Source organism: Seriola lalandi, unplaced genomic scaffold (assembly GCF_002814215.2).
Source record: "Seriola lalandi dorsalis isolate HSWRI2012SDOR001 ecotype SW California unplaced genomic scaffold, Sedor1 jcf7180002054139, whole genome shotgun sequence".
NCBI lineage: Eukaryota > Metazoa > Chordata > Actinopteri > Carangiformes > Carangidae > Seriola > Seriola lalandi.
In genome coordinates this window covers 250,676-272,834 of record NW_019524692.1, presented here as the reverse complement: position 1 = coordinate 272,834, position 22,159 = coordinate 250,676, and the positions used below count along the sequence as shown (strand labels likewise).

At 40.8% G+C, this 22,159-nt stretch overlaps 1 protein-coding gene and 1 long non-coding RNA gene across 4 annotated transcripts in view; one reads left to right on the top strand and one right to left on the bottom strand.

Moving 5' to 3' along the window:
- The window catches only part of flvcr2b (FLVCR choline and putative heme transporter 2b), a 20,408-nt gene extending 6,873 nt beyond the window's left edge, over positions 1 to 13,535 (top strand). The window contains exons 3-11 of one of the 2 annotated variants that reach the window (XR_015437077.1): positions 3,076 to 3,216; positions 4,320 to 4,387; positions 5,019 to 5,122; positions 6,452 to 6,562; positions 8,592 to 8,697; positions 9,068 to 9,179; positions 10,593 to 10,648; positions 12,104 to 12,259; positions 13,053 to 13,535. Coding sequence is in view for 1 of the 2 variants with exons in the window: in XM_023403488.2 (XP_023259256.1) it covers positions 3,076 to 3,216; positions 4,320 to 4,387; positions 5,019 to 5,122; positions 6,452 to 6,562; positions 8,592 to 8,697; positions 9,068 to 9,179; positions 10,593 to 10,648; positions 13,053 to 13,118 (764 nt within the window). In the remaining variant the exon portion in view is untranslated. The remainder of the gene's footprint in view (positions 1 to 3,075; positions 3,217 to 4,319; positions 4,388 to 5,018; positions 5,123 to 6,451; positions 6,563 to 8,591; positions 8,698 to 9,067; positions 9,180 to 10,592; positions 10,649 to 12,103; positions 12,260 to 13,052) is intronic. The other variant, XM_023403488.2, reaches the window with a different exon arrangement.
- Positions 4,005 to 5,410, bottom strand: LOC147819284 (uncharacterized). 2 transcript variants are annotated; one of them, XR_015437079.1, is made up of 3 exons: positions 5,241 to 5,410; positions 4,903 to 5,115; positions 4,005 to 4,385 (listed from the first exon to the last, which is right to left on the bottom strand). It is a non-coding gene; the product is annotated as an uncharacterized LOC147819284 (long non-coding RNA). The 2 variants fall into 2 exon arrangements; XR_015437078.1 differs by having other exon boundaries at positions 4,903 to 5,109.
- Positions 13,536 to 22,159: the final 8,624 nt, after the last annotated feature.

The window sequence follows — 22,159 nt, the reverse complement described above, 5'->3', positions numbered from 1 at the left end:
GGGTGGATGGTAGGGTGGGGGCGCTCGTAAGCATTCAGAAACACAAAAGGATGCTTGTGAAGGCATTCCGTAGTAGTACCATGCACAGCATTCAGTCTGACTAAACTGTCACTGTAGTCTGACGATAGTCTCCTGTTGTTTAAAGCGCACCTTGAAATGCAGACTTCAGCTCATTCTCTGTTCATTAGACCAGCAGGACATTGTACCATGTGAATTTTTTCATCTGACACTTTTATGAGCCTGGTTCATAATTATGTCTGTCTTATCAAACCCTTTTGCTTGTGACCCTTTAAAGGAGTAGTTCAGCATTTTGGGAAATACACTTATTTCCAATTTTGCCCAGAGGTAGATGAGAAGATCGACACCATTCTGTATGCTAAATATGAAGCTACAGCTACAAGATGGATAGCTTAGCTTAGCATAAAGACTGAAAACAAGGGGGGGGGGGGCAGCTAGCTTGGCTCTATCCAAAAGTTACAAAATTTGCCTACCAGTGCTTTTAAAAGCTCAGTTATAAACACATTATATAAAATAAGTAGTTGTTTTCCTAGGAGTGATGTCGTATACTACACTTTGACTTACAGTGACTTCACTTTGGTTGTACAGATTAAACAAACAACATATAAGTGCATAAAAGTTAATTTGTGAGCCTTAGAGGTGCAGCTTTATAGAGCCAGGCCAACTGTTTCCAGTCTTTGTGCTAAGCTAAGCTCACCATCTCTTGGCTCATACAAGTGGGAGCATGGTGTCAATCTACTCATCTAACTCTCAGCAAGAAAGCAAATTAGTCTATTTTCAAAACCCAAGTATTTGCACCCCCTGTTCCAGTGTTCATGTCTGAGTTGTGCTTAATCATTGGGGGCTTTCCCTCACTCAGACTGTTCCATTTCAATCATTTTTAGGGGACTGAGGAAGGAAAATTTTACAGTATTTCACAAATGGCAAATATATTGTTGCAGAATTTCATGTGATTTTATTTCCTATCCTGGTAAACATCTTGCAACCTCTTATATTCATCCCCTTCTGGCATTTCATTTTAGTTTATTTCACATAAACAAACACTGCACTGGAAAGATAGATATGCTAGAGATAAAGCATAAAAATTCGTAATTCACCCACATCACATAGCTCTGCAGACAAAGCTTTTGCTATCTAAAGACTCATCAGGGCCCAGACTCCCCACTGCAAGTACAGACTCTCCTCCACTTCAGGCCGTGTGATGGATTGGGACGGAGCAAAGGATGTGACTTGTGCTGCTCTTGGTTACTCCAGCGAGATAATTCACACCAGTTGGCCGCAGTAGTTTCATGATATAACACATATACTCACGCACACAGCACACCCTCACACATACATGCAAGATGCCATGTGTGAGGGTTGTCCTGCTGGCTGGGCCATCTGTGGCCCTGCAACAGGCTTGTGAGTCAGCAGGGCAGACAAAGTCCCAGGATTCAGAGATTTTCATAAACTGTGTGCAAAGAGGGGGGGGGGGGAAGAAGAAGTTTGGCTGCTGCTGAGTTTACCACTAAGACAAAATAGGAGTGAATGAGGGGAATCACCGGGTGTTAAAAAGGAAAATTAGCATGTACAAATTTAACTACAAGTTTACAAATATACAGTGTGAGCACTCCAAAAGCTATTTGAATACAACTTTGCATTTCCTTTGACTAACAGTGACCGCACATACAGAAAAATGCAGCTGTTATCTTGTTATAGTTTAAATGACGTCACCTTCACTTATAAGGTTAATCAAGTTCACACCTGGCTTTAAAATGCGTCCCTACGTGCGTCTCGATTAACCACTTGTGATCGGATTTCCTGTTTTATATGCAAATAAACAGGTATGTGTTGTTGCTTTTAGCCAATGGAAAGTCGGGTCCGTTGTCAATGTGCCTGTGTGTGTGTGAGAGAGAGAGAGAGCGAGCGGGCGAGGGGTTGAGCGAATTAATGCTCTTACAGTTAAATAAAGTTTGATGCATTTGAAACAGTAAAATATTTGGGTTCATTATAAACTGCGGCGGGATTCGTCAGACTGTGACGTCAGTAGAGTAGGCGGTCCTTCGATGTGGCCCAGGACGCATTTGCGTTCACACTGCTAAAAACAACTTGGACACACGTGGGCTGGACTATCTCCGAATGTGGTCTGAATGATCGGATCTCACATGAGTCCTCAATGCGTCTTGGGTGCGTTCACACCTTCGAGCTGTCCACCTGTGATCCGATCACCTGAAACATGTTAATACCAGGTCTGAGCCGGGCCTAAGAGCAGGTCTGTTTAGTAAAATGAGTGAGAGGTGGTCACTGCACACAAACCTCCAGGTCAGATTGACCAGGGGAGGGGGAGTTGTTGGTTCAGCTCCAGTATCCACAAAGAGAGACATCTGTGTTTCCCTAGAGTCCTGAGGGCATGTGCTCCCACCCAGGAGAAAGAACCAGTGAAGCAGGTCACATCACAGTTTTCACCCGGAGAAGTGGCTGCCTGCCCCTCAGCCTGCAGAACGCTCAGCACAAGACTAGCTGCACCACGCTGTATGTGTTTGGACCTGTCCAACTGTGTGAATGTGTCCACATGTTGAAATGTTTGAAGCTGCTTTACACACAGTACAGATGGCTCATCTGTGCAGAGGCACAGGCGTGTGGTACACATATCGGAGGTTTGCAGCCGCAGCAGTTTGCTTGTGTAAAGAGGACAAACATAATTTCTAACAGTAAACCTCTGTTGATTTAGCCTGTTAAATCCCAATATTCTTCTTAAATGCCCCCAGCTTCAAAGTAAAAAAAATATTGTTCTACATTGTTTGACAATATCACATATAGTAATTTCATATCTACTTGTCCCAGTGTGTCAGTTTAAGATAATATGATGCTTCTGGTTGTATTACTGCACATTTTCCAATATTTCAGCAAGACTGGTTTTTGTATCTTTGTAGACACTGCTGCTGACTGTAATTTCAGTGACAGCTCTGTAGATTTGAACAGTGCTTTTAGGTACAACAAAAGGTCAAGAGGTTAACAAGGCACCGAATCTGCTGTTAATTTGTGTTTAATAATGTTGTTGGTTTCTCCCTATGTCAGTCTTCCAGGAGCGTCCTAAACTTCCTCCGACCCAGGCCCAGGCCACAGCTCGCAGCATCCCACCAGAGCAGTACTCGTACACCGCCTCCATCCGCAGGCTGCTCCGCAACAGGCCCTTCATCCTCCTCATCGTCACTTACGGTCGGTCATAACCTCTCTCTGCAGTAGCGGTTGTTTGTTTAAAGTTATATTGTCAGTGCTGTTCCTCACAACTGACTGTTATATTGACCAACTGAAAATGGTTGCGAGATTCAGGTTGTGTCATACACATCACCACAGCTGCCCTGCACCACATCAGTCAGTGATTCTCCTGAATAATGGCAGGAATTATACATGTAGACCAACACTCTCCCTTTAAAGTGTAACAAGGGTTATGTTAAATGTCATAAAAGTTTGCTGCACTCAAGTCATTAATTATTCAAATGCCCAAACAGATGATAGTGAGTGTCCAAAGTATCAGGGTCCAAAGTTTGTTTATAGTCTGACAATGTTTAACAGCTGTGTTTGAGCGACGTGACTGGAGGTAAAACATTTTATCAGGTGAAAGTAAAGTTTCTTTCCAGTTTGTCCAATCATAGCTGCTCTCTCTCTACGACAGCTGCGAGCAGTTTAAGGAGACATTTTAACCTCCATTTACCTTTCTGTGTCATTTCATGGGACACAATTCACGTGACTATTATTAGTGTGTGTTTGTCTCTGTCTCTCTGTCCTTCTGTCTTCCTGTGTAATGTGGTCATACGGGTTGCCAGATAAGTATGCAGAGTCTCAGATTTACCTGTGACTGTCACGCTCTCTCTCTCCTGCAGCTCCACCTGTCCCCGTCACTTAAACTGAGCTGTAGCTGCTGTTCCTCTTTACATTCAGGAGGCAGACTCATTCTTAGACAGTAATATATGCAAATAGTATGAAATAAAGAGTGTTTAAAGAAGTATAGTTGTCTTGTTTAGTTTATGTCCGAGTTAACGGCTTTGTATAAACCTTTTGTTGAAGAAAAAACACTCAGGGCTACTTATCCTTTTATAGAAATCCTTGGTTTAGGACGGCTCTGTGTTTTGGAAACCAGTTTGATTTGGTCCATTACACACAAGTGAGAACCAAATCCTTCCCCGCACTCTTTTTACAGTATTTCATAATTCCGTTATGGAAGTTAGCTCATCGACGTTGTGAAAAGTTTCCTGAAAAATAATTTTCTCCTGAGGTTTGTGGTTCGCACACTTTCTTTGACAGTCTTTCCCGTCCGACAGGTCTGAACGTAGGTTGTTTCTATGCTGTTGGCACCCTGCTGAACCGCATGATCATCGACCATTACCCTGTAAGTAAACACAACAGTGTTTCACTTCAGTGTCTCCTTTATATTCACCACCAGTCATTCATACTTCCCAAAACTCTTGATGCACATCCTATAATTTGCCATTTGAAAAAAAATTGCGGTTAGAGTTTATATTTATATTCACATATTGGCAGCTTGAACTATAACCTTTTAATACCCAGAAATAATCCAACATGAAATGAATGCACTGTGTTCACAGATTTAACACTTATAAACCCAGTTTTCTCTTGACACAGAATTCATTTATTTCTAATTAAAATAATTTTGAGTACTACTACTGAAACACTTGAGTTTCAGTAGTAGTAGTAATTGCCATAGTAGGAATCACAACTGGCTGCTGCTGATATATATGTATAATTTTATGGAACAATGTTTCCTTCTGAAGCTTTTAATATAATATTAAAGGCCATTAACAGGATGTGTGAAGAAATGACTGATGCAACATCAGATTGATGTAGAAACATTACTCATTCAGCTCATTCAAATTCACACCTCACCTCCCCTGTGTGAAACAGCGTCTGCTTTATCTGGAACTGCCTTGTCTTTCCTCAGTATGTAAGGTCACATGGTCACAGGGTCACTGACCAATGTCCTGTCTTCCTTGACCCTTCAGAGAGAAGAGGTGAATGCTGGGAGGATCGGCCTTACCATCGTCATAGCGGGCATGGTCGGCTCCCTGATCTGTGGCATCTGGTTGGACAAAACTAAAACTTACAAGTAAGGCGAAAGGGAAAGGGCAGAGACGGAGAAAGCGTGGAAGAAAAAAAAAAATATTGTCACTTATTGATTCACAATTCAAAGTTTCTAACACTTCTTTTCCACTTTTTTTGTCTACCTGTATTTATCCATCATTAAGCAGCTACACGAACTCTGCTCTGTCCTGTTTATTGTCATTCCCCTTCTCATCTCACTGCAGAGCTTCAGTATTTATGTGTTGGCTGTCGGGGCTCCGTGTCTGCTTTTCCAGGTGCAGCATGCTGCTCTGACAGCGACCTCTTTGCCTCATGTGCTCTCTGGCTGTGTAGTGACAGCAGCGTCCACCCTCTGGGGGGGGTGGGGGGGGGCGTGCTTGAGTTAACCCCCCTCTGTCTTATTTACAAGACTTTTGTTCTGCAAATGTAGGAATGCAGCCGTTTATGTGGCTCACATGCAGGGACACTTTCAGTCCCACACATTGTAGCCCGAGAGCACTTTCTCACATATTTTTCAGTTTCTCTGTTAATTTCAATATTATCACCAATTTTGTTTCCATTCAGTTCTTTCCATTCAGTTCCTTTTAAATGGTGTTTATTATTCATTTATGGGGACTTTTTTTTTTTAGTTAATTTATTCCAAATGTCAGACTGCAGTTTCAGTTGTGTTATGGTCATTGTGGACAAGATTTATTTCAAAATGTATTCAATTCTGTTTTTGTGACATATAAAAATGATTATTTAGTTATAAGTGATTTTTATAGGCACCTGTGGAGTTTTCTTGCGATCAAAAATAACTTCACATTCAGTGTTACTCATCAAAACACATTGTGTTTAGGTCTAACAAACATGTTTAATGCATTTTCTTCCCCGTAAAACATTTGCAACGGCATTTGCTTTTAATTTGAAAACCTGCATTGTTTACATCCATATTCTCTTGCTAACAGTCTTCTTCTGATTCACTGGCTTTGTTGGCACATTGCTGTGTTTCTTGGCGCATTACTGCCACCTGTTGATTAGTGCAGCAGTATGAGACCACTGAGCTTTTTTCTGTCCTCATGTGCATTCATGAAAACAAACAGACCGGGGGAACACAGTGTGACCCAGTGATCAAACATTTCACAGAGGATGTTTAGATTTGAAAGCTTCATCATATATATGCCTTTTAACCTAATGCATTTTTAATTCATTGACAAGCTGCTGTGGTCTGCCACTGTGCCTAATGTAACATGAGGAGTTTCTCCACTTGAAAACGCAGCAGTTTATCCTGATAATGTTAATTATATATTATTATTTATATATTACATTTTATTAACTAAAACAAGTCATTGTATATTTTTCATGTGTTCTCCAGGCAGACTACCCTCGCGGTCTACTTCATGTCTCTGGTGGGGATGATCGTCTATGCTGCTACACTCAGTTTGGGACACCTCTGGGTGGTCTTCATCACCGCCGGAGCTCTCGGGTATTCTTTCATTCATTGCTTCTTTCTTTTTTCATCAATAAGGATTTACTTGTTTTTAATGTCTGTGCTCATGTGTATGATACTTTATTCAAAATACACATCATTGTTTTAGAATATATAATATAAAATATTATATATATATATATATACATTTGCTACCAAATCACCAAAAATATTCACTTTCAAGATGGATTATATCTTAAAGCAAAATGGACTGGGATCAGTAAGATCCTATTTTAAGCTGTAACTATTTGTAGATTCCTTACAGAGAGGGTGTCTCCTCCACTGTAAGCAATTTATAAAAAAAAAAAAGAAGACCTGAATCATTGACAGAAAACTTTGCCAACCCTTGTCCAGTAGATTCAGTCAAGTCTGTTATGTTAATTTCCCAGAGTGCAATATTTGTGTTGACATTTGCGACAATAATTTACAGTATGTTTATTCAGTGGTCAACTTTGGCCTGATGAGATCATGTATATATATACCTATGGTAAAGCCTTTGCCTTTGTACACACTGACCTAGAATTCAAACTCAGGATATAAAGAGCAGAGGTAACACAACCCCCTGCTCATGGGAAGAGGAAAACATAGATAGAGACCAGGGTTGTGTGGAATCATCTCTAACAGTTATTTTAATTCAATTTAGTTTACTTAATGCCAGCAGGAAAATCCACAACATGTCATTACTGCTTTCCAGGGAGTGTGGGATACATACTGTCTTTTCAAAGCAAACAATAAAGGGACAATTTAAACACAGTTAACAGTAACAGTCAAGTTGTGTTCAACATGGTTCTCAGATAAAGGCTATACAAGGCAATATGAATTGGAAAAATGACAGTTAAAATCTTCATGGAGGATAATGATCCACAAGGCTATTTTTCTTTTCAAATTAAAAGCGGATTTGGTAGCCAGCAGTATACTTTCACATCCAGTTTGAACCTTTATGTGGCCGTTGTGAAATCATAACACCTCTTCAGTAGCACAGATTGGTCTTCCAGATTGGGCTCGCCCTTTCTGTGAAGGCACACCTACATAATAAATCGTACATGCTCACATGCACGCCAGACAGTGTTCACGATTCATGTGACTCAGGCTAATGGAGACCAAATCAGCTTCACAGTCCTCCTGGAGCTCCTGGTTTTCAATTGATAACACTGCTTTAGCTCTTTCTTTTATCCAATGCGTACAACCATTGTGCTGAGTATTTTTCTATGTAAGAGCTTCTGTTTTGGGAATTTACATTTCTCTATGTATCGCTGTGTCCTAAACAAAGCTCTCGATGGACTCGCATCTTAAAAAGAAAAAAAAAAAAGCAACAATATGCGAAGGCATCACGTCTGCTGCTCTGTGTTCTTGTTATTGAAGCGTACTTATTTGCAGAAGAAGCCACTTAAATGTCAAAGAAAGGTGTCTGGAAATACAGTACGCACTGACTCAGGATGATGTGTTTTGCTGCTGTTGCCCTGTCAGAACCCTGCCATTGAGTTTCAGTTATTGTCACTTCAGTGGAAAGATGAGCTGCTGCTATTGAGTGAGACAATAAACTGATGTCACTGGACTACTTTCAAATCCTGTTGTTCCTGTATAACTTGACGAGTTCTGTTCAGCTATAGATGAAGGCATTAGTCTTGAGTTCCTGGGAGGACATTTACGTTTAGTTCACACAAAGTTTTCATCTTGTTGTGAGGTATTAGGAAGTGGGAGGGGCAAAAAACAAAACAAAAAACAACACATCATTGAACAGAGGTTGTGTCCTAAAGTATACATGCAAAATACAGGCTGTGATATTGAAGTTAATGTCAAATTAGAACCAGATGTTTTGTGGTAATAACAGAAAGAAGAGCTGTTATCGCTGCGGTTGAAAAATACATCCAAAGTATTAGAGTTGAGAGCCAGAAAAGCCCCGTCATAGATGAACATGTGATGATTAATGATTATAATTTCTGTGTCTCTGTGCCCCTGTGTGTGTGTGTGTGTGTGTGTGTGTGTGTGTGTGTGTGTGTGTGTGTGTGTGTGTGTGTGTGTGTAGGTTCTTCATGACGGGCTACCTGCCGCTTGGCTTTGAGTTTGCAGTCGAGCTGACGTACCCGGAGTCAGAGGGAACCTCCTCCGGACTCCTCAACTGTTCAGCACAAGTACGATTGAGTCACTCAAAGGGTCGTTCTCAACATAACATAACCCAACTGTGGATTAGACAGCACAACAACAAGTGTTTGTGTTTTTACTGGTCACACAGTGAAAGTGAGTCATTCACCTTTTTTTCTCCAGGAAACTTCTCACCAAATTTGCAACATGCAAATGCTGCAATTCACAGTGTGAGACAAAAACAAACACCATAATTGCAGCCTGTGCATAAGTGTGTGACGGCTTTGCAAGACTCACAAATTTGCAATTTGCGTGTAAGCGGCGCTCACAAAATACTTTTGTTTAACGGAGCCCTGGATAGCTGATGCCCACAGGCTTCCCAAGCTCTTGTCTTAACTGTCACATGTTGTGCATGCGCAGGTGTTTGGCATTATATTCACCATCTGCCAGGGGAAGATCATCGATAAATTTGGCACGCTGGCAGGAAACATCTTCCTCTGTGTCTTTCTTCTAATTGGCACAATAATGACAGGTAAGACCTTTGTGACTGTAAAAAATATACTACATAGAGTCATAACAAGCTACTGATCTCGAGTCACATAGAGCAGTGCACAAGAATTGTCTTGGTTAGTGACTGTTTCTGTTATGGGTTTACTAATGCTCCTGTGGGAAAATGTTAAATTCCAAGAATGGAGCTCACACTTATTGTATAACTTGAAGGACGGTTTCAGGGTTAAATGTCATGATACAGAATATTTCCAGCACAGTGACAGATGTGTTTTTATTGTTCAATATAATTAACAAAGAATTTTGTCACAGGCCATAGCTTACAGGAAAGCTGTTTGACGTTAGAAGCAGCTCGGGGATTAGAAATTAGTTCCTAGAAATTCTTTAATTTCCTTGAATAGGTTAAGTAAAAACACAACACTCTGTTTTAAACTGTCGTCTGGGGAAAGACTTCCCGTCGCCGCAGGCACTTTCTTGTTCCCGTCTCCATCCTCGTCGCTCAAAAGTGACTGTTTTTCATTAAACAAAGCTGCAAGCTGAAGTTTCTTGAAAAACAGGTCAGAGGGTGGAGCAGTAAATATTTTGTTGTCCATTGACTGAGTAATGGAAACTTTTGCATCACCTAGAAGGTAATCATCATACGGTTAGAAATGCTGCACAGCTATACTGACACACAGTACATACAGTGGCACTTGCTTTCCAGCGATTACAGGGGAGATTTCATGCCTCAGTTGACACCTCGGTCAATACAAAGCCACTTGAGTGTTTTTGCATGGCCCATTGAGGGGTTTATGAGCAATGTATAACTTGTATTAGCCGCTGCAGCGCTTAACTTTGTGCACACTACAACAAACAATCCCAGACTCTTTAATGAGACTTTTCTGCTCACAAAGGTCAGCAGACTGACTCACTGTCTTTTGTAACTTACTCAGCACTTAGACACGAGTGCACTTTTGCCGGGGTCATCATGCCAGCTTTAAAAGAAAATAAGCTCACAGTATCGTCTCTCTGTAAAATTTTCAGTTACAAAGGTTATAATTTGTTGTGAAACATTGTCCTTAAAGAAGGGGTTGAGGTTAATTATTAAATTGCAATCAAGCTGTTTTTATACTTGTGCAACATAAACTTTGAAGATAAGCCGGGATGCATAACTTGAGTTAGACGTACTGTATTTCATCCTGCCACACAGTCTTGGGAAATACTGAACAAAATGTATTATACTTTAATTGAGGCACTGTTAGGATTCGATTGTGTCATCTACTCTGTAGTCACCATTATTACATCATGTCATGCAACCACATTTTTATTTCCATATCATGTGTGTTTCCTTAAATGCATTAAGGTGGACCTAAAGTCATATTTTTTCATTGTAATAAAATAGTGTCATTGTCATTATCTCACGCAGGATTTACCTGTTTGTCTCTTTATTTCTCTGCAGGCTTAATCAAGTCTGATCTGCGGAGACAAAATGCGAACCTGTTGGCCAAAGCAGCAGTAAGTGTGAAAAGAGAGTCGTGCTTTGTGTTTTTGTTGGGAACATACAGTAGACTAACAGTGGTGGTGGTAGTGTGATGTAGAACAGGCATATTTATAAAAACACACTTTGGCATGGCACGGTCAGAAAAGCACAGGTTCATGTTGCGACATCGTCGTGACTTTCTAGGACACTTGAACAGAATCATCATTAATGTTATTGTGCTGTGCTTTTCCTACTAAGGCAAGTCAAAGTGTCTGCTGTGTGCTTGTCATAAGTTTGCATGGAAGGCATACAGTCAAGATCACATGTGCATCTTGTGCTGCTCCAGAAATAACTCACTCTCTGCTCCCTGCCGTGTCTGTTTTATCTGTCGTCTGCATGTCTGTAGCAATTTTCCATTAAACATAAAATACTGATGAACATGTCGCGATGCTGCTACGCTGTCTCTGCTGCATGTCTGCCATTGTCATCTCACTCAGGTTACTGCACGCTGTGTAACAAAGCATGCATCCGCTGTGTCAGAAACATTGTCACTCACCTACTTGAAGTTATTTCAGATGAGATGTGCTTGTGTTAAGAATTATATTAACTAACATATGTTTTGAGCGCTCAGAGTTTGTATGGTAGCATTGGTTTGAATGGTTTGAGAGATAAAGAGATTACTTGGAGGGGCAGTAAAATGAAGCAGTGCTGCCTGAAGGGGGCGACAGGACTGTGGACAAAATCAGAAGAGTTGTTACTGATGCCTGGGTGGGTCTCCAAGCTCTGTGGTGAAGTTAGGGATGAGTGCTGACAGGAAAGCAGTCAAATTATCCACATGCTAATGCTAACATGTAATGAAGAGCAGACATGAGGGATCATGATTTACTCTGCAATAGTTTTCAGGAATATACTCATTTGCTTTCTTGTGGAGAGATGAGATAGTTACATGAGAAGATCTATACTCTTATTTATACTCCCTTATCTGTCCGTGAAGCTAGAGCCAGGAGATGATTAGCTTAGCTTAGCATAAAGACAAACAACATAAAGGGGAACAAAATCGATTAACACATTATATATCACTTGTCTACTTCATACAAATACTGCAGTATAAAAACAACAATTTACCATTTAGGGGGTTACATGCCAAATTGTTTCTTGGCTGGGAGCTGAGCTAAGCTAACCAGATGCTAGCTTTATATATAACCGATTGATGATGAAAGTGGTGTCGATCTTCTCATTTCACTGTCAGAAACAAAGCGAATAAGCATATTTGTGCCGAACTGTTCCTTTAAACATTGGGGTTGTTTAAGAATAATCTAAATGACTTAAATTAGCTATAAATTACAAACATAAACTCATTCAAGCAGGAATTCAATGGGGGAAATTTAAAAACTGCCTTTTAGATCACATTCTGTTGAACTTCATCCCAGACTGGAGACTCACGCCTCCTTAAACACTGAATGAGAAGTGATCAGTAGCTGTTGTTTTAGGCGGAGAGGCAGATGTTGGGACAAGACTACGGAGCCACAGCGCTAATCTCCGAGCCGCAGACTCCTCCTTCTCAAGCCTGATCAATAAACCTTTCTGCTTCCACAAAAAAAAAAAAAAAAATCTCAAATCTTAGCTCAACACACAGATGCACAAAGGTAGGAGCACAGAGCGATCAGCACACACTGTCTATAATCACCCACACCTGCTGCACACTTTTTCACCCTTCACTCTTTCACCTGCCTATTCTCTCAGTTTCTTACGATCACGCTGAATAATATTCACACAATCATGTAAATACGAAGCTTCTTTTTTTGTTTGTTTGTGATTTTATCCAACAAGCTTGGGAGCAATTCCAGCTGAATTTAAGGAATGCATTTTAAGTTAGCTCAGGTAATAATTAATCTCATCACACTGATATGTCTTGATATGTCTTTGACAATAACAACATAATGATAAAAATAAAGTCACATTCACATGGGAGTCTTCAGATGATTATTTTACTATGTAGATAGCAGATAGCTGACTGATATGAACTCCCACGATAACCGTAAATCTTAGATAACATTTCAGATCTTTATTGATATACAGTTTTTTTTTTCTATGGTACAAAACCTTATCTTCTTTGAATCTATAGTCCTAATTACGAAACTGTGGTCTTATCTATTAATGTTCGTAATGCATCCACAGATGACATTTTGACATGTCACAGCAGGAAAGAACAGATATAAATCATAAAATTATTCATTTAGCTCCTTCAGTTTCAGGATCCTGGTACAGTGCGTGCTGGCTCACTGTCACGCATGACTCACTGAGAGGCTTGAGCAGAGCAGAGCCATTGTAAATGTTAGCGGTAAATTAGCAACACTGTGCTTTCATGTGTTTTAACGTAGCTTGTAGTCAGCAGGATCCATACAACTGTTGAATTAACAAGCCTCTCTTGATTGACAGGGACCTTCTGACTGCCACGATGTGAACCTGGCTGCAGCTTCTATCGTCAGAGAAGCCCAGCTTTAGACACACACACTAACAAAAAAAAAAGCCTAGAAAGTGACAATGATCTCCTTCCTGTTGCAGTGTAACTTACTGAGGTAGAACAACACAATCAGGAAGTCTTTAGACCCACTTCCCTTCTAAGAAGAGTTAGATGTATAATATTGTGTTATTTATTTTTAAAAATTGCTAAAATGCTGAACTAAATCTCATATTTAATCATTACATAAACAGCTGACCATGTAAATACATTATCCACATTTTTATGTGATTTTTGTAGAAAATATCTGAAATAAAAAAAGACATACAGCAGCATATTAAAGGCTTTCTAATCCATGGCAGTCCACAGTAAGGGATACAATATTGATGACACTTTGTGTAATTTTTTTAACACCATTCAAGTTTACTTATTTAACAGAAATAAAACTGTTTTATAAAGTTTTTTGTCTTTATTTTGTGTCATGCTTTACTTTATTTCTTATCTTGTGGAACCCGCCCAGGTCCACCACACCCAATACGAGTCAGGGATCAGGGACATGGTGTAGTATCATAGAATACTGAATATGACATTGACATTTATCATTCCGTTATCACGACACTGATGCCGCTGATTACAGTGTCAGACATGTATAGAGATGGCTGCATTGTTGTCTTTCAGGAGGACAGATCCAGGGACAGATCCAGGCACACATGCACACACAGCTGTTATCTTGCTCCAGTAACCACAGCATGAAGTCACGCTTTGAGATGTTGATCATAACATTAGGTTACATGCAGGTTTTCTCAGAGCTGATATAACTATTCTTGTTAGATGATAAATAGGTAAATCAGCACACAGACGTGGATGATGTTTGTCAGATTTGACAATAGTGAATCAAAACACTGAAATAGATTAAAGGCCAAAAATAAAATGTTCATTCAAAGTATAAAAACATGTTTTGCATCCTCCAGCCTTCATCAGATACACTAGTTCTTACAATGGCAGCACCCAGACAGGTCAACTGTGTGCCAAAGGTAAAAAAAGTGAATCATACCTTTACAGTGATACCATAACTCACCTTCAAGAGGATAATATACACAGGATTCGAACATATTACTGGCCCTTTTTTTTTTCAGAAACATACAAACAAACACAAGAGTGTGTGTACCCCTCTCGGTCACATGGTGGCGGCATTGTTGCGTACAAACAGCAGTGACTCGTCTAATGAACGAGAAGGCCCACAAGGATTCAAGTGAGGGGCACGAGAAAAAAACGTGGTCAGTGTACATTGGGGATATAATTTGATCTCTCAGTGTCCCTTTAATTGTTTATATTTTGCTTTGATCAAAAATGTGAAAATAGCCTGAATAAAGCACATAGCTGCAGATCTGAAGTGTTGGTAAATGACTACATTAAAGTTCTCATTGGCATAAAGAGATAAAGTTGCCTCGGAGCAGCTCTGTTATGAGATCATCCTGACTTAAGGCCAGTATTCAAAGAGCAGCTCCCATTTGACTGATTCTCTGATGATCTCATTGTTCTCTAGTTAGCTAATGACTGATCCTTGGCATGGATTGACTGTTAAAGTTTCTATCATGAGTTTTTCCTGGTGCTACAGGTTCGTCAGCACATAGACCTGTGGAAATAGTACTCAGTAGTAGTGTTTCAGTGTCGATAAATGCAAAATTCATCACTTCAGTCTAACAAATGACTTTTACATCTGCTGCACAGTCAGTCACCCAGCAGCACATCAAACGTTACTTTTATTATTTAACACTTTTGAAGAAGGAGAGAAGTTGGATGAGGAAAAAAATGCAAAGAAACAGAAGAGAGGATTTCTGTTTGGTTTTATAAAGGAGCTAAAAGGCTGACATCATACATCACTTGTTGTGTCAACACTATTTATACTGTATGCCACACAGCAGAGTTTCCCTCTTTTTATGAGCTTTATTAATGTGGAATATATGAACTGGAGACAGGAAGGTCACAAAAGGACGAGGACGAGCAGGGTGTGACCTCAGGCTCGCTGGGAAAACTCCTGACAGTTTGCCCACCCACATGTAGAGATGGATGTTTGAATAAGGCCTCTTGTATGCATGTGACATTTCAGGGCTGATCGGAAGAACTTACTGTACATGTGAAGGTTAAGTCACTTTGCTCTTACCAAGGGACTTTTGCTTGTTTTTCGTCACGCGTTTGGTTACTTTACTTTTCTGCTGATGGACCAAGTATGAAGCTATGAGGGAAGTTGGAGGGAGAATTCAAGGAAAATTTTCCATTTAATATTTGTTAAGTAGATCTTATTAATGATAGGTCACATGGAGATGGCAGCAGGTCTTCATTTGTTAAATACTTATTGCCTTAGAGAAACCCACATAACTGTCTCTTGCTCTCATATGTGACGTGCTGGGAAGGAGGTAGGAGTGAGAAGCCGATATGGAAACAAGCTGTATGTGATGTGCAATCATATATAATGATATGATACACGTTGTGATATGTTCTCTAGAAATTCAACTGAGAAACTATTTACTGATAAGAATTGAACAGCTGATATAAACACTTGAAAAATCAAGGTAATGCAAAAAGTTCAATAAAATAAGTCATAATTATTGATTTGCAACATTGCACAAGATAGCACCAACGTTATTTTGGTTTCAGGATCTAAAAATTAACTGTACTTTTTTGGGGGAAAATTTGCTTATTTGCTTGTTGAGAGCCAGACCGAAGATACCACTCTTATGCACTTATATATCTGTGCATTAACTATGGAGTTGGCTAGAGCTGGAAGTTGATTAGCTTAGCTTAGCAAACTTAATGAGTCCACCTCCTATTACCTTGAAATCTGATTAATTAAAATGTCATATCTTGTTTGTTTAAGCCCGCACAATATATGCTTTTGAATTAACTTCACAACGAACTTTAGAGGTGCTGGTAGGCCGATTTCTGAACCTCAGAGAGAGCCAGGCTTTCCAGTCTTAATGCTAAGCTAACTATCTCCTGCAGCATTGCCTGTAGCTCCACACTTGAAGCACAGCCACGAGAGTGTTATTAATCTTCTCATTTAAGTCTTGACAAGAGACTAAAAAAGTGCATCTCCCAAAATTTTGAACTATTCCTTTAAAGAAAAGCCAACTCAGTATAAATGGCATCTGGTGGTATATATCATCATATCACCCACTCCTAGACATGCTTATGCGCAGCCTTGTGGGAATGGTGTTGTGACAGATTACCAGTATTAACAGTATAACCACAGAATGGGTGATGGTGTACCTCACTCTCATACTGAATACTACTGAATACTCCATGGCATGATGATTTATTCTGCAATGCTGTTGCATGATGGTAAAGTGCGTCATTGCCCTGAGCATTGCTGATCCTATCTGCCTGCTGGCGCTTCACAGATATTATCAACTATCCGCACCATGATCCCTCCTGCACCCACAAACCCAAAACCAAAAATACACAGCTAAAATTATAAACACTATATTTAGTTTGTCTAGAGGGGTGGGCAGAAAACAGCATTCTGTAATCAGCTGAGGCTTAGGGACTAGATTGTAGGCCTTCTTGCAACTAGTTAGAAACTAGAAATAAACCATAAATTTGCCAATAACACCGCCAGTTGGTGTAGGAGTGCAGATAACCATCAGACTCATAAGGGATGGATTGGAGGGTGAAATGTGGAGGGAGGAGGTTGAAGCGAACACAGCATGACGCAGTGCCTCCTGTTTGTGTTGCCTGTTCAAACAGAAACAGAGATTGATGGTGCTGGCCACGTACAACGCACAGTAGTGAAGAGGGAGTTGTGCGTGTGCACAGACACATGGGCGGAAAAAAAAGAGAGACATACAGTAGATAAAGCCACATGATTTTATAGATGAGAAAAACAGAAAGAGAAGTGCTAAAAAATGAGAAGGTCGAGCTGACAAGGGGGATATCAAAACAACTGAAAGGAAAGATCCTTGAAAGACAGGAGATGAAAGTGTAACTAGGACTGAGAGTGAAATACAAGTAAGTGCGGTAAAGACTTTGTCACACGCAGATGGCTGCACGGTGTATCTTGGAGAGGCTGCTGAACGAGCACCTCATCCATGCACATTTTGGAGAAATATAACTGGCTCGCAGATGGACTGCAGAGAAGGGAGGCGCTGCTACGGAGTCAAACTGTAAACTGAGTCTTGATATATTTGAACACTGGCTCCACGCCAGAGGAGCTGCGCTTGGTACCAGCATTTTCTTCTTCACTTTACAGAGAAGATAAAAACTTCTCTCATTTTTCTTTGTTCAGTCACTTTTTTTTTTTTTCTTCCTCTGTGTTTGTGTGTGTGTGTGTGGCCTCCTCCAGTCCTTAGATAATGAGCACTTGAAAAAGCAAACACAGAAAATGTATGTGTTTGGTTTTCGATTTTGAACACACACACAAGACACAGACACAGAAATTTGCAGGTAGCGCAGAAAATTACAAATCCTCCATTAGTTAACAGGAAGAAGACAGGACTCCTATGTGGGTGCACTAACCAGGAAAAATTGTTGCATGTCATCACAGTCTCATTAAGATGATTTGATTTCATGCAGACTGACCTTGACATTCATTAAATCTTTTTTTTTTTCTGTAGGACCAGCAACATTCAAACAAGTCTTATTAAACATCCCTCCTCTATAATTACCCAAAAAAATTCAATAACTTTATCTAATGGTAAGTTTCATGTGGTTGACCATGATTGCAGCACAAAAACTGAGGGTGCCACACTAGCATTTGCCTTAAATTATGTCACACTAAACCAGCGTCACAATGTGTGTTGTGGCTGTGTTGATGCAACCAAGGACTAATTTCTTCCAGTGTTCCCCGAGGTCTGTGTGTTGTTTTCATTTTATTGTTCATGGGGGAAAATGGCTCAGCCGGTAAAAATGGAAAAATCACTTAATTTTCCCTCCACTACCGAGCTACTGTTTTGGCTTTTAGAGCGCACTCCTGCGCCTACGCAGCCGTTCAGGGGCTGGATCTCCATTCCATGGTTTATGTTTGTGGGCACGTGGATGTAAAGGTGCCACCAAATCCTGTCAGTGACACATTGTAGTGACCAACAGTACTGCAGGACAAATGGAACATTTTTCTGCTGCACCGGACACACTTACTGACAAGCGAGGTATTCATGCAACAGTGAACCTCTTCGATTTACCTTTAAATTTTTCTTCTGAGGCCTGGGCCGTAGCTTTTGGAGGAGGTTTCTCTGGCGTCTCTCCTCAGGTTTCAAAGCTGGCAGGCTGATCAGAGCACAGAAGGTTTGTGAGCCTTGGCACTAACACACAGCACCATGCTTTGAGGACCCAGATTAACCTGCACAGTAGTTAAATAAACACACATCCATGCATGGCCGCATGAATGGACGTTTCATCACAGCTTGCTACATTTCCGTGATCATACTGGACTCACACCCAGCTGCACTGCATGATGCAATTAAAAATAACACAAAAACATATGTGGAATATTGACTAGCAGAGAGGTATTGGCGTGGGTACAGCGTACACTACAGGGGTCACTCCCTAAATGGCCTTCACATCTTCACTCTTGGAGCTTTTCACCTGACTTTTTCCTCAAGATTTGGTTTAGATGTTTGTCAGTTGTTAGCTTCCTTCCTGTGTTCACTGATCAAGCCCAGCATTGTGTAGTTAGGTCCCAGTAAAATTACCTCAAGACCAAATTTGTCTGTGTGTGTATGTGTGTGTGTGAGAGTGTGTGAGAGTGAATGGGGGCTGACTTTCAGACAACTGCAGGATGGGAGCTTAGTGGGGTGTGAGGTAAACCCCCATGGCGGCAAGTCGTGTTAAAACAGCAGAGGTGGGGGGTGGGGGGTGGGCAGGGCTTGTGTTTGTACACAGGGAACCCCGGGCTGCTCAGTAAAAAGAGCTTTATTATTTAGGCCTCTGCCAAGCAGAGATCAGGGTGGAAAATACACAGGATCCCCGGCGCCAAGTCCCTTGCTCTTGGAAAATCTGCCCCAGAAGCATCCAAGCGTAGGGCCTGGATTTAATCACCCACTGCGGCATTTGTCCTCAGTCTGAAGAAAGAAAGCAGCAATCAATCTACATCAATGTGACCCTCAATCCCTCCACCAGCAATCGTATTAAAAAGACACGTTCTCTGTTATGTGAGTAAACCTCATTTTTAATTCTGGGCATGACTTCAGAAATGACTGATGTCTGTTAATAGAAACTGTCAAACTCTTACTTGTTCTGGCCTCTTTAACTTCACATCCATTGAGAATATACACATTCATGCACTGCTTCATAATGACAAGAGATTTTCTGCATATCAAGAACTATGCTTTGCAAAAGAGAAAATATGTTCTGTACTGTGAAGTTCATATGTCATCGCAACTAAATTCTGACTAACTATCTTAACTTTGCCTAAACAGTCAAGTTTTTAGCTTGTTTTAAACTGGGGTATGAATCCAGTGAACCAGAGGGAAGTGTCCTGTAAGGACCTGACTTCTCAGTAACCGTGGATTTGTCACTGCTCCCATTTGCTTGTGGACAAATCCGATAGGGGAGTGCTTACTCAGAGCCAAAGTGCTTATCAGTGCAGATCCTGACAACTCATATCATAAAGTTCAATATAACTGGTGATGTATAGATATTAAACAGTCAGTAAATGGAAAAATGGCATCAAGCCACAACTGTTGTAGTTGTTATGAGTTGTGGTTTTGTTTGGCGTCGGAAAATTCAATGCACTCGTGTAAATAGCAGACATTATCAGAGAGACATAGCCCTCAGTTTTTCATCTGACTGGCACTTTGACGATTTATACCATTCGTCTAATCCATCACAAGTCCAATGATGAACATGGAAAAAGTGTGGAAATAATATTTGACCTCTGCGAAAGCCATTTCAAAACTCAGCTCACAGCAAGAAATCGCCCTGCCAAGTGTAGAGTTCATACAGTTTTGGTCATTTTAACAACCAATAACCTCCACCTGCGTCGACAACTACTCTATCAGACCTCCACACTTTATTACATCATCACTTGGGTATTAACATTTCTTGGCAGGAAAACACGGGGACAAATGCAAGGCCTGACAGAGGAAATCCTCGGACTCTGCCCCGTCAAGCTGTTTCTGTTGTTTTCTAGCATCTTCTCTCACACCCTGCCCACAGGCACAGTCCTATCTGCTTCAAATCATCCACCTACGCTTCTCTGCCCAGAAAGGACAAGGTTGCCTGCCTCCCTGACTACAAGCCAGAGAAAATGACCTCAGTCCTAATGAAGACCAGCGAGTGCTTGGTTTAGTCCCTCACCAAATGTGTCACACACCCATCATTATTCGTTTCAGTTTGTCTGCATGAGAGTCTGCATGCATCAGACCAGCACCTGGGACCTGATTCACCTTTGCTAGGATGCAGAGCTGGCTCTAGGAAAGGTCTGATAACATTTCTCAACAACTGGTGCATAAGTTTTCCTGCTCAGAAATTAAAAAAAATGTAATTCATTGATGACACAGTTCATTCTTTCTGCCTGTCAGAGACAGTATTCAATATCTGGATTTCCATCACGTGCAGAAAGCTTAGACGACGAAGTCTGACGTGTGACCTGGAAGCTACAGCGGGGGGGTGGGACAGAGCGACACCCAGCTAAAAACCAAGAAAACAGGTTTTTTTTTAAATCTTTTTGGAGGTAATACCAATTGATAATCTGCAGGTCTGTATCACAGAAAACACTCCATGCTAGTTTATCAGTACAACTGCTACAACAATAGTAGTACAGAGCGAGGGAACACTTAGTGAGGACGGTCAGTCACAAAACGAGAGACGTATTTAACAGTGACAGGCCAATAGGTTGCAAATGCTATTCTGCCAGGGAGAAAAATGGCTACTTACCTTTAAAATCTCTGTTCTTTATAGCTGGAGCTACACTGGTTTTGACCTCTTGTGTCTGTGTGTGTGTGTGTGTGTGTGTTTGTGTGTGTGTGTGTGTGTGTGTGTGTGCGTGTCTGATGGAAATCTGTGTGCTAGAGTGTGTATCTTTGGCAGTCAGGAAGAATTCATTGCACCGGAGTTACATTCATAACTCTCGTTGACCATAAAACCTCTTTCAACTCAACACATCTGTACATCATTCGCTGAAATCTCCTCTGTTGCTTGACATTATGTTGCCGACATGGTTATAGGTAAAGCAGCATTTATATTTTTTACACGTGTCTCTGACTCAATGAGACTTTCTACTCTAAACTGTAAAAATATTTTTTGGGAGAATGGAAGTGATCAAACCATCAAGTTTCCTGCCCTGTTAGACAAAGTTTTAGTGTCTCTGCAATTACTTTGATGAGTAATGCTATAACAGCTCAGAAACAATGGCCAAACTAACAAAAATAACATGAAGGATGTAATACACTATAATTATCCTTTATGGGCAGGAAAATTGTCTCTGACAGTCAAATTCCAGTTACCTGTTCCAGAGATGGTGCTGATTTATCGAGACCTTGTCACCTGCCAGGAGCTGTCACCTCAGCAGGTTTGCTTATATGTTTGCACAACACAACACAACACAACACAGAAATCTTTGCTCTGTCTTCCACAAAAGCCTCAGAAAACATGTCTACAATAATAAGATCTCATTTCTCTTTTTATACTCAGTGTAACTACATCATGCTGCACTGTTCCAGAGCTCTGCTGGACACCAACGCCCACCTACATGTGTTCAAAGACCATCTCTTATTCGACAAATTCTCCTGAGATCAATCCCCTGCCATAAAAATGGAAATTTCAGCCGCATCACCTCCACGTCCACTTTGATCCACCAAACAGGTTCTGAGGTCACACAGAAATGTGAATTCTTCAACTGACAATCATCATCTGGATGAAGATGTTAAGGCAGAGAAAGTTGTATCCAAAACACACCCTGTTTGTGATTCACCAAACAAACACAGCTGCTGTTGGCTGATAGTGTCCAGGCACCAATCCAGCCTTAACACTGTTGGAAAGTATAGTAAATACAGCACTTAAGACACATGCATGCATGCACGCACGCACGCACGCACGCACGCACGCACGCACACACACACACACACACACACACACACACACACACACA